Source organism: Bombina bombina, chromosome 6 (assembly GCF_027579735.1).
Source record: "Bombina bombina isolate aBomBom1 chromosome 6, aBomBom1.pri, whole genome shotgun sequence".
Taxonomy (NCBI): Eukaryota; Metazoa; Chordata; class Amphibia; order Anura; family Bombinatoridae; genus Bombina; species Bombina bombina.
This window is the reverse complement of record NC_069504.1, coordinates 864,871,953-864,885,197: the sequence shown is the minus strand read 5'-3', so window position 1 is coordinate 864,885,197 and position 13,245 is coordinate 864,871,953. Positions and strand designations below refer to the sequence as shown.

The 13,245-nt window shown below is 39.1% G+C and overlaps 1 protein-coding gene across 4 annotated transcripts in view; it reads left to right on the top strand.

Moving 5' to 3' along the window:
* MINK1 (misshapen like kinase 1) overlaps positions 1–13,245 on the top strand; it is a 675,211-nt gene that overhangs the window by 367,551 nt on the left and 294,415 nt on the right. For all 4 annotated transcript variants that reach the window (XM_053718325.1, XM_053718327.1, XM_053718326.1 and 1 more), the window contains exon 12: positions 988–1,192. In XM_053718325.1, coding sequence (XP_053574300.1) covers positions 988–1,192 — 205 coding nt within the window. The remainder of the gene's footprint in view (positions 1–987; positions 1,193–13,245) is intronic.

Genomic DNA, 13,245 nt, shown 5'->3' with positions numbered 1-13,245 from the left:
GAGTCATTCCTAGGAGTAATGGATCGTGGACTCTCACCACCATGAACGAAATTAAAGGGATATGAAACCCAAAAATGTATTTTGTGATTTAGTTTCCAATTTACTTCTATTATTAAGTTTACTTGGTTCCCATGAAATTCTGTGTTGAAGAGATAACTAGATAGAAATCTGAAGCCCTACATGCCAGGCGATAGTGCTGCCCTCTAGTGCACTTGCAAGTGGACAATATTGTTGCAAAATCTGCTGCCATATAGTGCTCCAGAAATTGGCCTGCTCCTAAGCTTACGTCCCTGCTTTTCAACAAAAGATACTAAGAGAATGAATGAAAATTGATTATAGAAGTAGATTAGAAAGATTTTTAAAATCACATGATCTAACTGAATTATAAGAAAAAAATAATATCCCAATAATAATTGTTGTCTATTGACTAATTATCCTTACTCCCAAGACATTTACTATGTAAGCTTGGGTAAATTCTTAATTGTATTAAGCACTTACCAATGTGTTTTACTTTGGTACCAATATTTTTTTTATTCAATGAAAATAGATTGGTAAAAGCTGTATAACTTTGTGAAACTAGCAGTAAGTACATGACTGTATACCTGGCCCCTGAACTCTAAGTGTAAATTGTCCCTATCAGCCAATAAGCTTTAAAGTTGTTTTTATTCATCTCCGTTAAAAAAAAAAAGCTGTAATAGTTTAAAACATTCTCTTTTAGATTAAACCGAGAACATCTGAGTGTCATGTCCCTTCAAGTAATTGTGATTATGGTTTCCAATAAGTAAATTGGCATCATGATTTGAGTTACTTGCAAGCTGCGGTAGTATTTAGCGCTTGACAATGTGTATACATATTGTTGCATGCCTGTGCATTGTGAAAAACAATATTTGACACTTTTCTTTTAGTAATACCAAAATTAAAAGTTGACTTATCTTTTTTCAAAAACGTACTTTAATGCCTCCCCCCCGCCCCATTTGTTATTCTCAGTTCAATCATGAATGTTCCTGGAGAGTCCACACTAAGGCGGGAGTTCTTGCGACTTCAGCAAGACAACAAGAGCAATTCCGAGGCTATGAAACAGCAGCAAATGGGACCTCAACACAGAGACTCAGAGGCACACATTAAACAGTTGCTACATGAAAGACAAAGACGAATAGAAGAACAAAAGGAGGAGCGCAGGCGCGTGGAAGAGGTAAGCCAACATCTTAGGCAGTTTCCTTTTTTTTTTTTAAAGCAAGCAACGTTATGCTGTGAGATTTCTGCTAGGGTATATGTCTAGTCTAGTTGCACCACATACAAGACATGTTATGCTGCAATATGTGAAGACATTATATGAAATTATATCAATCTCTCTAATGAGAGAGAGAAAGAACATGTGTTTAAATACTGCACATTGTGGGGGCGGAGCTGGCATCGGAGCTGAACGATCGCACATTACTATAGCTCGGACTATATTTTGCAATTACCTACTTATTTGACTGTTCAGCTCGGTTTAAATAGGGTAATTTATGTATCTAAATTATTGTAGTACTGGAGTGCACAGCTCAGGATGTAAGCAACGTTGCCGACAGAGGATAAACACATTGTTCTATAGAGCCCTGCACCGAGTCTGCCGAGGAACGGCCATTCTCCACTCCACGTGGGGACATAATGATGGAACTATCTAGCTGTGAGAGCAGACTGCTGGACGCCATACATAACCAGTTTCTGGAACTGAAACATGGATTAATTTTAGTAGTTGCTGTACATGCTGCTGTCCCCGTGATAGAAGCTGGACGACACAGATATGGGAGCCGGTTCAAGAATCTACCGTGCGGCTTAAGACTGCTGAGACTAATGGAACCCGAGCAGCAGCGGAGGAGACAGTAGCGGAGGTTAAATTAACCAAAGATCTAGAGCCTATATTGCCTTCTGATGTCCCTGCTACCCTATTCAACGGTGGAATGACGCTGCTACACAGAACATACCATCGAGGCTTCCTGACAGCCTTGGACAAGGACCTAGCCCTGAAGCGATAATGGGAAACTTCACATATGTCAGCATCTGACAGACAAACCCCTTTAATGTTGAACTGTGCTCCGGAGCTTACAGCAACACGGGTAGGAGAGGGTGGAGAGCCAATAAAGGAGAAGGCCCATGTAGCTAGCCACACTGACACTAGATCGGGAGGCAGCGAGACTCCCCGAGAAGTTCAGCTAAGGGTAGACACAACCTGTGAGAAACCGAGGGATAAGAGGGATTCACCGGCAAACAATGATGGGCGACTTTTCCAGAAGCTTGGTGGAAATACAGGCCTAGCCCCAAAGTTATGGGAGTATCTTCTACAAGTAATCCCCTTTCCACAGCGTTTGCTCCCTGGCCAAACCTCGGAAACCAGCCTTGTTCTATCCAGCTGACTGTACATACTCTGTAGTGACTTTACCCACACACACTTCACAAATGCCCCGTAAAGCAGGAGTGGGTTAATGTATACCATTATAGATGTGACGCTGGTGTACCTACATTACATAGCAGGCTGCTTATAAACAACATGTATGTTGGTTCAATTCGTTACTCTCTACATATTAATGTTATCCCTACCACTTTACTGGACTTTGAAGCTAGGGATACATGCAATTAGGCAGGCTCTCTAATCAGCCCTGTATGTAGGATAGCATATTGTGAAATGGGCTACTCATGATAGCGATAGATTCTATCCTTTGAGAGGAACTTATAGGATCTAAAGCTGTTACATCGTTTATTTACTTGTTTATATAGATATTATGTACTGTGTGTGGCCAATTGTGTTTAATTGTTGGTATATAGGACCTTAATTCAGAACGTCATCACCCTAGCTTTCTAAATAATGTTAAGAGCTTCAAATTGTTCCTTTTATTTTTGCACAGTGCTCCTACTTCTAAGCAACTGCAGTGTATTGTGTGATGGTCACTCCAATGTTTTCTTGCTCTTTGTATATAACTGGTTGTACAATCTATTTTTGTGAACGATCTTTGTTTCCCTCTACTTCATACTAGAAACTATGTGGCCAGAATAATAAGTGAAATGAACCGGTTAACTAACAGTGCCATGTTGTAGCAGTTTTCAGACCATTTGCAGATTTAAAATGATAGTGGTGGTCACTACCCTATGGCCTCTGCCTCTAAATAGGACTTAGGTACTTATGTGTTCTTAAACTATATACTCCTCCCTGACCCCATATACAGTCTCATCTGAGTTACAGGTTTATTCCTAGGGTAAACTATGCTATTACCTGGATTGTGTCCATAGCAAATACTACTTCAGGTTGTCATTGAATTGTACATAGTTTGGTAGTCTTGATTCATTTTACATATATAACAGGTTGTCTACGGCTGGGACAGCATAAAGTAATTGTATTGCACAATGCAACCAAACTTACTTTTCAGACCCTTATTGCCTAATACTATCCAGGTTTTAGATATGGACCTAGTGTTGGTTCATCTTGGGATCAACTAACATATTTTAGGGACGTCTTCTCAGGTCACTATCGGCTAGATTTAGAGTTTGGCGGCCAAAGGGGTGCGTTAGCTACGCATGCTTTTTTTCTCCCGCACCTTTTAAATACCGCTGGTATATAGAGTTCACAGAATGGCTGGGTTTTCAGTGCTTTAGGCTCCAAAAAGGGAGCGTAGAGCATAATTTAACGCCACTGCAACTCTAGATACCAGCGGTGCTTACGGACGCGGCCAGCTTAAAAAATGTGCTTGTGCACAATATCCCCATAGAAAACAATGGGGCAGTTTGAGCTGAAAAAAAACCTAACACCTGCAAAAAAGCAGCGTTCAACTCTTAACGCAGCCCCATTGTTTTCTATGGGGAAACACTTCCTAAGTCTGCACCTAACACTCTAACATGTACCCCGAGTCTAAACACCCCTAACCTTACACTTATTAACCCCTAATCTGCTGCCCCCGCTATCGCTGACACCTGCATATTTTTTTTAACCTTTAATCTGCCGCTCCGTATACCGCCGCTACCTACATTATCCCTATGTACCCCTAATCTGCTGCCCCTAACACCGCCGACCCCTATATTATATTTATTAACCCCTAATCTGCCCCCCAACGTCGCCGCCAGCTACCTAAATAATTAACCCCTAATCTGCCGATCGGAGCTCACCGCTACTATAATAAATGTATTAACCCCTAAAGCTAAGTCTAACACTAACACCCCCCTAAGTTAAATATAATTTCTTTCATGTAATTAGCAAGAGTCCATGAGCTAGTGACGTATGGGACACACACTCCCACCAGGAGGGGCAAAGTTTCCCAAACCTCAAAATGCCCACAAATACACCCCTCACCACACCCACAAATCAGTTTTTACAAACTTTGCCTCCTATGGAGGTGGTGAAGTAAGTTTGTGCTAGATTCTACGTTGATATGCGCTCCGCAACAGGTTGGAGCCCGGTTTTCCTCTCAGCGTGCAGTGAATGTCAGAGGGATGTGAGGAGAGTATTGCCTATTTGAATGCAATGATCTCCTTCTACGGGGTCTATTTCATAGGTTCTCTGTTATCGGTCGTAGAGATTCATCTCTTACCTCCCTTTTCAGATCGACGATATACTCTTATATATATACCATTACCTCTGCTGATTTTCGTTTCAGTACTGGTTTGGCTTTCTACAACATGTAGACGAGTGTCCTGGGGTAAGTAAGTCTTATTTTCTGTGACACTCTAAGCTATGGTTGGGCGCTTTTTTATAAAGTTCTAAATATATGTATTCAAACGTTTATTTGCCTTGACTCAGGATGTTCAACATTCCTTATTTTCAGACAGTCAGTTTCATATTTGGGATAATGCATTTGAATCAATCATTTTTTCTTACCTTAAAAAATTTGACTTTTTCCCTGTGGGCTGTTAGGCTCGCGGGGGCTGAAAATGCTTCATTTTATTGCGTCATTCTTGGCGCAGACTTTTTTGGCACAAAAAATCTTTTCTGTTTCCGGCGTCATACGTGTCGCCGGAAGTTGCGTCATTTTTTTACGTTCTTTTGCGCCAAAAATGTCGGCGTTCCGGATGTGGCGTCATTTTTGGGAATTTGATAAATTTTGCTTTATATGTTGTTTTTTCTCTTACATATTGCAAGATGTCTCATGTTGCATCTGAGTCAGAAGATACTTAAGGAAAATCGCTGCCTGGTGCTGGAACTACCAAAGCTAAGAGTATCTGCTGTAAACTTTTGGTAGCTGTTCCTCCAGCTGTTGTTTGTATTAAATGTCATGACAAACTTGTTAATGCAGAAAATATTTCCTTTAGTAAAATACCATTACCTGTTGCAGTTCCATCAACATCTAATGTTCAGAGTGTTCCTGATAACATAAGAGATTTTGTTTTTGAATCTATTAAGAAGGCTATGTCTGTTATTCCTCCTTCTAGTAAACATAAAAAGTCTTTTAAAACTTCTCTTTATCCAGATGAATTTTTAAATCAACATCATCATTCTGATTCTAATGATTCTTCTGGTTCAGAGGATTCTGTTTCAGAGGTTGATGCTGATAAATCTTCATATTTATTTAAAATGGAATTTATTCGTTCTTTACTTAAAGAAGTCCTAATTGCTTTAGAAATTGAGGATTCTGGTCCTCTTGATACTAAATCTAAACGTTTAGACAAGGTCTTTAAATCTCCTGTAGTTATTCCAGAAGTTTTTCCTGTTCCTGGTGCTATTTCTGAAGTAATTTCCAGGGAATGGAATAATTTGGGTAATTCATTTACTCCTTCTAAACGTTTTAAGCAATTATATCCTGTGCCGTCTGACAGATTAGAGTTTTGGGACAAAATCCCTAAAGTTGATGGGGCTATCTCTACCCTTGCTAAACGTACTACTATTCCTACGGCAGATGGTACTTCCTTTAAGGATCCTTTAGATAGGAAAATTGCTATATCTTTGGCGGATGTTGCTGCAGCTTCAACTTTTTGGTTGGAAACTTTAGCGGAACAAGTAACAGATCATGATTCTCATAACATTATTATTCTTCTTCAGCATGCTAATAATTTTATCTGTGATGCCATTTTTGATATTATCAGAGTTGATGTCAGGTTTATGTCTCTAGCTATTTTAGCTAGAAGAGCTTTATGGCTTAAAACTTGGAATGCTGATATGTCTTCTAAATCGACTCTACTTTCCCTTTCTTTCCAGGGTAATAAATTATTTGGTTCTCAGTTGGATTCTATTATCTCAACTGTTACTGGTGGGAAAGGAACTTTTTTACCACAGGATAAAAAATTTAAGGGTAAAAACAGGGCTAATAATCGTTTTCGTTCCTTTCGTTTCAACAAAGAACAAAAGCCTGATCCTTCATCCTCAGGAGCAGTTTCAGTTTGGAAACCATCTCCAGTCTGGAATAAATCCAAGCCTTCTAGAAAAGCAAAGCCAGCTTCTAAGTCCACATGAAGGTGCGGCCCTCATTCCAGCTCAGCTGGTAGTGGGCAGATTACGTTTTTTCAAAGAAATTTGGATCAATTCTGTTCACAATCTTTGGATTCAGAACATTATTTCAGAAGGGTACAGAATTGGTTTCAAGATAAGACCTCCTGCAAAGAGATTTTTTCTTTCCCGTGTCCCAGTAAAACCAGCGAAAGCTCAAGCATTTCTGAAATGTGTTTCAGATCTAGAGTTGGCTGGAGTAATTATGCCAGTTCCAGTTCTGGAACAGGGGCTGGTGTTTTATTTGAATCTCTTCATTGTACCAAAGAAGGAGAATAACTTCAGACCAGTTCTGGATCTAAAAATATTGAATCGTTATGTAAGGATACCAACATTCAAAATGGTAACTGTAAGGACTATCCTGCCTTTTGTTCAAGGGCATTATATGTCTACAATAGATTTACAGGATGCATATCTGCATATTCCGATTCATCCAGCTCACTATCAGTTTCTGAGATTCTCTTTCCTAGACAAGCATTACCAGTTTGTGGCTCTGCCGTTTGGCCTAGCAACAGCTCCAAGAATTTTTACAAAGGTTCTCGGTGCCCTTCTATCTGTAATCAGAGAACAGGGTATTGTGGTATTTCCTTATTTGGACGATATCTTGGTACTTGCTCAGTCTTCACATTTAGCAGAATTTCATACAAATCGACTTTTGTTGTTTCTTCAAAATCATGGTTGGAGGATCAATTCACTAAAAAGTTCATTGATTCCTCAGACAAGGGTAACCTTTTTGGGTTTCCAGATAGATTCAGTGTCCATGACTCTGTCTTTGACAGACAAGAGACGTCTAAAATTGATTTCAGCTTGTCGAAACCTTCAGTCACAATCATTCCCTTCGGTAGCCTTATGCATGGAAATTCTAGGTCTTATGACTGCTGCATCGGACGCGATCCCCTTTGCTCGTTTTCACATGCAACCTTTTCAGCTCTGTATGCTGAACCAATGGTGCAGGGATTACACAAAGATATCTCAATTAATATCTTTAAAACCGATTGTACGACACTCTCTGACGTGGTGGACAGATCACCATCGTTTAGTTCAGGGGGCTTCTTTTGTTCTTCCGACCTGGACTGTAATTTCAACAGATGCAAGTCTTACAGGTTGGGGAGCTGTGTGGGGGTCTCTGATAGCACAAGGGGTTTGGGAATCTCAGGAGGTGAGATTACCGATCAATATTTTGGAACTCCGTGCAATTTTCAGAGCTCTTCAGTCTTGGCCTCTTCTGAAGAGAGAATCGTTCATTTGTTTTCAGACAGACAATTTCACAACTGTGGCATACATCAATCATCAAGGAGGGACTCGCAGTCCTCTCTGGCTATGAAAGAAGTATCTCGAATTCTGGTTTGGGCGGAATCCAGCTCCTGTCTAATCTCTGCGGTTCGTATAAAACCTGTCATTAAGTCAATTTCTCCTCCTTGGAGTTTGAATTTGGTTCTGGGGGCTCTTCAAGCTCCTCCGTTTGAACCTATGCATTCATTGGACATTAAATTACTTTCTTGGAAAGTTTTGTTCCTTTTGGCCATCTCTTCTGCCAGAAGAGTCTCTGAATTGTCTGCTCTTTCTTGTGAGTCTCCTTTTCTGATTTTTCATCAGGATAAGGCGGTGTTGCGAACTTCTTTTAAATTTTTACCTAAGGTTGTGAATTCCAACAACATTAGTAGAGAAATTGTAGTTCCTTCATTATGCCCTAATCCTAAGAATTCTAAGGAGAAATCATTGCATTCTTTGGATGTTGTTAGAGCTTTGAAATATTATGTTGAAGCTACTAAGACTTTCCGAAAGACTTCTAGTCTATTTGTCATCTTTTCCGGTTCTAGAAAAGGCCAGAAAGCTTCTGCCATTTCTTTGGCATCTTGGTTGAAATCTTTAATTCATCATGCCTATGTTGAGTCGGGTAAAACTCCGCCTCAGAGGATTACAGCTCATTCTACTAGGTCAGTTTCTACTTCCTGGGCGTTTAGGAATGAAGCTTCGGTTGATCAGATTTGCAAAGCAGCAACTTGGTCTTCTTTGCATACTTTTACTAAATTCTACCATTTTGATGTGTTTTCTTCTTCTGAAGCAGTTTTTGGTAGAAAAGTACTTCAGGCAGCTGTTTCAGTTTGAATCTTCTGCTTATGTTTTCATTTAAACTTTATTTTGGGTGTGGATTATTTTCAGCAGGAATTGGCTGTCTTTATTTTATCCCTCCCTCTCTAGTGACTCTTGCGTGGAAAGATCCACATCTTGGGTAGTCATTATCCCATACGTCACTAGCTCATGGACTCTTGCTAATTACATGAAAGAAAACATAATTTATGTAAGAACTTACCTGATAAATTAATTTCTTTCATATTAGCAAGAGTCCATGAGGCCCACCCTTTTTTGTGGTGGTTATGATTTTTTTGTATAAAGCACAATTATTCCAATTCCTTATTTTTTATGCTTTCGCACTTTTTTCTTATCACCCCACTTCTTGGCTATTCGTTAAACTGATTTGTGGGTGTGGTGAGGGGTGTATTTATAGGCATTTTGAGGTTTGGGAAACTTTGCCCCTCCTGGTAGGAATGTATATCCCATACGTCACTAGCTCATGGACTCTTGCTAATATGAAAGAAATGAATTTATGAGGTAAGTTCTTACATAAATTATGTTTTTTATCTAACGAAATAAATGAACTCTTATTAAATAAATTATTCCTATTTAAATCTAAATACTTACCTGTAAAATAAACCCTAATATAGCTACAATATAAATTATAATTATATTGTAGCTATTTTAGGATTAATATTTATTTTACAGGCAACTTTGTATTTATTTTAACCAGGTACAATAGCTATTAAATAGTTAAGAACTATTTAATAGCTACCTAGTTAAAATAATTACAAAATTACCTGTAAAATAAATCCTAACCTAAGTTACAATTAAACCTAACACTACACTATCAATAAATAAATTAAACTACCTACAATTATCTACAATTAAACCTAACACTACACTATCAATAAATAAATTAAATACAATTCCTACAAATAAATACAATTAAATAAACTAACTAAAGTACAAAAAATAAAAAAGAACTAAGTTACAAAAAATAAAAAAATATTTACAAACATTAGAAAAAAATTACAACAATTTTAAACTAATTACACCTACTCTAAGCCCCCTAATAAAATAACAAAGACCCCCAAAATAAAAAATGCCCTACCCTATTCTAAATTACAAAAGTTCAAAGCTCTTTTACCTTACCAGCCCTTAAAAGGGCACTTTGCGGGGCATGCCCCAAAGAATTCAGCTCTTTTGCCTGTAAAAAAAACATACAATACCCCCCCCCCCAACATTACAACCTACCACCCACATACCCCTAATCTAACCCAAACCCCCCTTAAATAAACCTAACACTAAGCCCCTGAAGATCTTCCTACCTTGTCTTCACCATGCCAGGTATCACCGATCGTTCCAGGCTCCGAAATCTTCATCCAAGTCCAAGCGGGGGCTGGCGATCCATAATCCGGCGGCTGAAGAGGGCCAGAAGAGGCTCCAAAGTCTTCATCCTATCCGGGAAGAAGAGGCGATCCGGACCGGCAACCATCTTGATCCAAGCGGCATCTTCTATCTTCATCCGATGACGACCGGCTCCATCTTGAAGACCTCCACCGCGGACCCATCTTCTTCTTCCGACGACTTCCTGACGAATGCCGGTTCCTTTAAGGGACGTCATCCAAGATGGCGTCCCTCGAATTCCGATTGGCTGATAGGATTCTATCAGCCAATCGGAATTAAGGTAGGAAAATTCTGATCAGCCAATCAGAATCAAGTTCAATCCGATTGGCTGATTCAATCAGCTAATCAGATTGAGCTCGCATTCTATTGGCTGTTCCGATTATTCAATAGAATGCGAGCTCAATCTGATTGGCTGATCGGATCAGCCAATCGGATTGAACTTGATTCTGATTGGCTGATTCCATCAGCCAATCATATTTTCCTACCTTAATTCCGATTGGCTGATAGAATCCTACCAGCCAATCGGAATTCGAGGGACGCCATCTTGGATGACGTCCCTTAAAGGAACCGTCATTCGTCGGGAAGTCGTCGGAAGAAGAAGATGGGTCCGTGATGGAGGTCTTCAAGATGGAGCCGGTCGTCATCGGATGAAGATAGAAGATGCCGCTTGGATCAAGATGGTTGCCGGTCCGGATCGCCTCTTCTTCCCGGATAGGATGAAGACTTTAGAGCCTCTTCTGGACCTCTTCAGCCACCGGATTATGGATCGCCAGCCCCCGCTTGGGCTTGGATGAAGATTTCAGAGCCAGGAAGGATCGGTGTGATACCCGGCGAGGTGAAGATATGGTAGGAAGATCTTCAGGGGCTTAGTGTTAGGTTTATTTAAGGGGGGTTTGGGTTAGATTAGGGGTATGTGGGTGGTGGGTTTTAATGTTGGGGGGGGGGTATTGTATGTGTTTTTTTTTACAGGCAAAACAGCTGAATTCTTTGGGGCATGCCCCACAAAAGGTCCTTTTAAGGGTTTGGTAAGGTAAAAGAGCTTTGAACTTTTTTAATTTAGAATAGGGTAGGGCATTTTTTTATTTTGGGGGGCTTTGTTATTTTATTAGGGGGCTTAGAGTAGGTGTAATTAGTTTAAAATTGTTGTAATATTTTTCTTATATTTGTAAATATTTTTTTATTTTTTGTAACTTAGTTCTTTTTTATTTTTTGTACTTTAGTTAGTTTATTTAAATGTATTTATTTGTATTGTATTTAATTAATTTATTGATAGTGTAGTGTTAGGTTTAATTGTAGGTAATTGGAGGTATTTTATTTAATTAATTTATTGATAGTGTAGTGTTAGGTTTAATTGTAACTTAGGTTAGGATTTATTTTACAGGTAATTTTGTAATTATTTTAACTAGGTAACTATTAAATAGTTATTAACTATTTAATAGCTATTTTACCTGGTTAAAATAATTACAAAGTTACCTGTAAAATAAATATAAATCCTAAAATAGCTACAATATAATTATAATTTATATTGTAGCTATATTAGGGTTTATTTTACAGGTTAGTATTTAGCTTTAAATAGGAATAATTTATTTAATAATAGTTAATTTATTTCGTTAGATTTAAATTATATTTAACTTAGGGGGGTGTTAGGGTTAGACTTAGCTTTAGGGGTTAAAATTTTTATTAGAATAGTGGTGAGCTCCGGTCGGCAGATTAGGGGTTAATGTTTGAAGTTAGGTGTCGGCGATGTTAGGGAGGGCAGATTAGGAGTTAATACTATTTATTATAGGGTTATTGAGGCGGGAGTGAGGCGGATTAGGGGTTAATAAGTGTAGGCAGGTGGAGGCGACGTTGAGGGGGCAGATTAGGGGTTAATAAATATAATATAGGGGTCGGCGGTGTTAGGGGCAGCAGATTAAGGGTACATAAGTATAACGTACCTTGCGGTGGCGTGCGGACGGCAGATTAGAGGTTAAAACATTTTAATAGAGTGGCGGCGATGTGGGGGGACCTCGGTTTAGGGGTACATAGGTAGTTTATGGGTGTTAGTGTACTTTAGAGCACAGTAGTTGAGCGCTTTATAAACCGGCGTTAACCCAGAAAGCTCTTAACTACTGGGTTTTTTCTGCGGCTGGAGTTTTGTCGTTAGATTTCTAACGCTCACTTCAGCCACGACTCTAAATACCGGCGTTAGAAAGATCCCATTGAAAAGATAGGATACGCAAATGGCGTAGGGGGATCTGCGGTATGGAAAAGTCGCGGCTGGAAAGTGAGCGTTAGACCCTTTAATGACTGGCTCCAAATACCAGAGGGCGGTAAAAACCAGCGTTAGGAGCCTCTAACGCTGGTTTTGACGGCTACCGCCCAACTCTAAATCTAGGCCTATGTTTCTTGGCGTTGGGTCTATTATTGAGTGTACATTTGCATATATACATTTTAAACTATCCCAGTTCCCTTATTCACTAAAGGGCATAAGTAATTGATTATTCTGACCACTGGTAGACTTGACTCATCAACGCAAATATTAAGATCTCTTAGAGACCATATTATCCTTTTATATATAAACTATGGTAGCAATGTATGTAGGGAAGTTAAAACTGTAATTATCCTGTATTATACTGTTAGGATAAGATAAACTAAGGTCTATTATTGAGTACATATTTACACATATACATCGGGTTTAAATTTTACTAGTTCCCTTATGCTCTTACGGGCAGTGATCCCATCTTTGTTAACCCTATTTATCCCTATGCTTCCTTTAAGTGTTAGCTATCTGGCTATGCCTAAATTTTGGTATATTAATGGTAACAAAGTAATAATTCTTTATAGTCAGAGCCTAAATGGCTATTATTTATGTGTGATATTTGATGTTCGCATTTGGTAGTGCCAACCCATTCCCCCCCATACCCTGCCTATGGTTACGTCGCTCATAGTCACATGAGCTCCTACAACACATATTCACCAGCTTCCCTCCCCCATACTTCGCTTATTTGTTAAGCACAGGAAAATATGTCCTTGGAAATCCTATCTCCTTTGTTTCCCTATCCCCCCTAACACCCCCCTCAGTTAAAATAATAGATAGGGGTCAATGAGAGACCCTAGTTTTCTACTTAGGGGAACAAACTGTATCATTTGCCTAATTATAAGGGGATATATGACCATCTCTATAAGTAAAAAAACAAAAAAATGAGGTGCCACATAATTGGCTTATCTTTCCATATGAACCTATACACTTTGAGATAATCTTTCTCCCTAGTATTGTACATTACTCTGTGATAGTGTTTATAAGACGCTATATTTTACAGTATGTATGT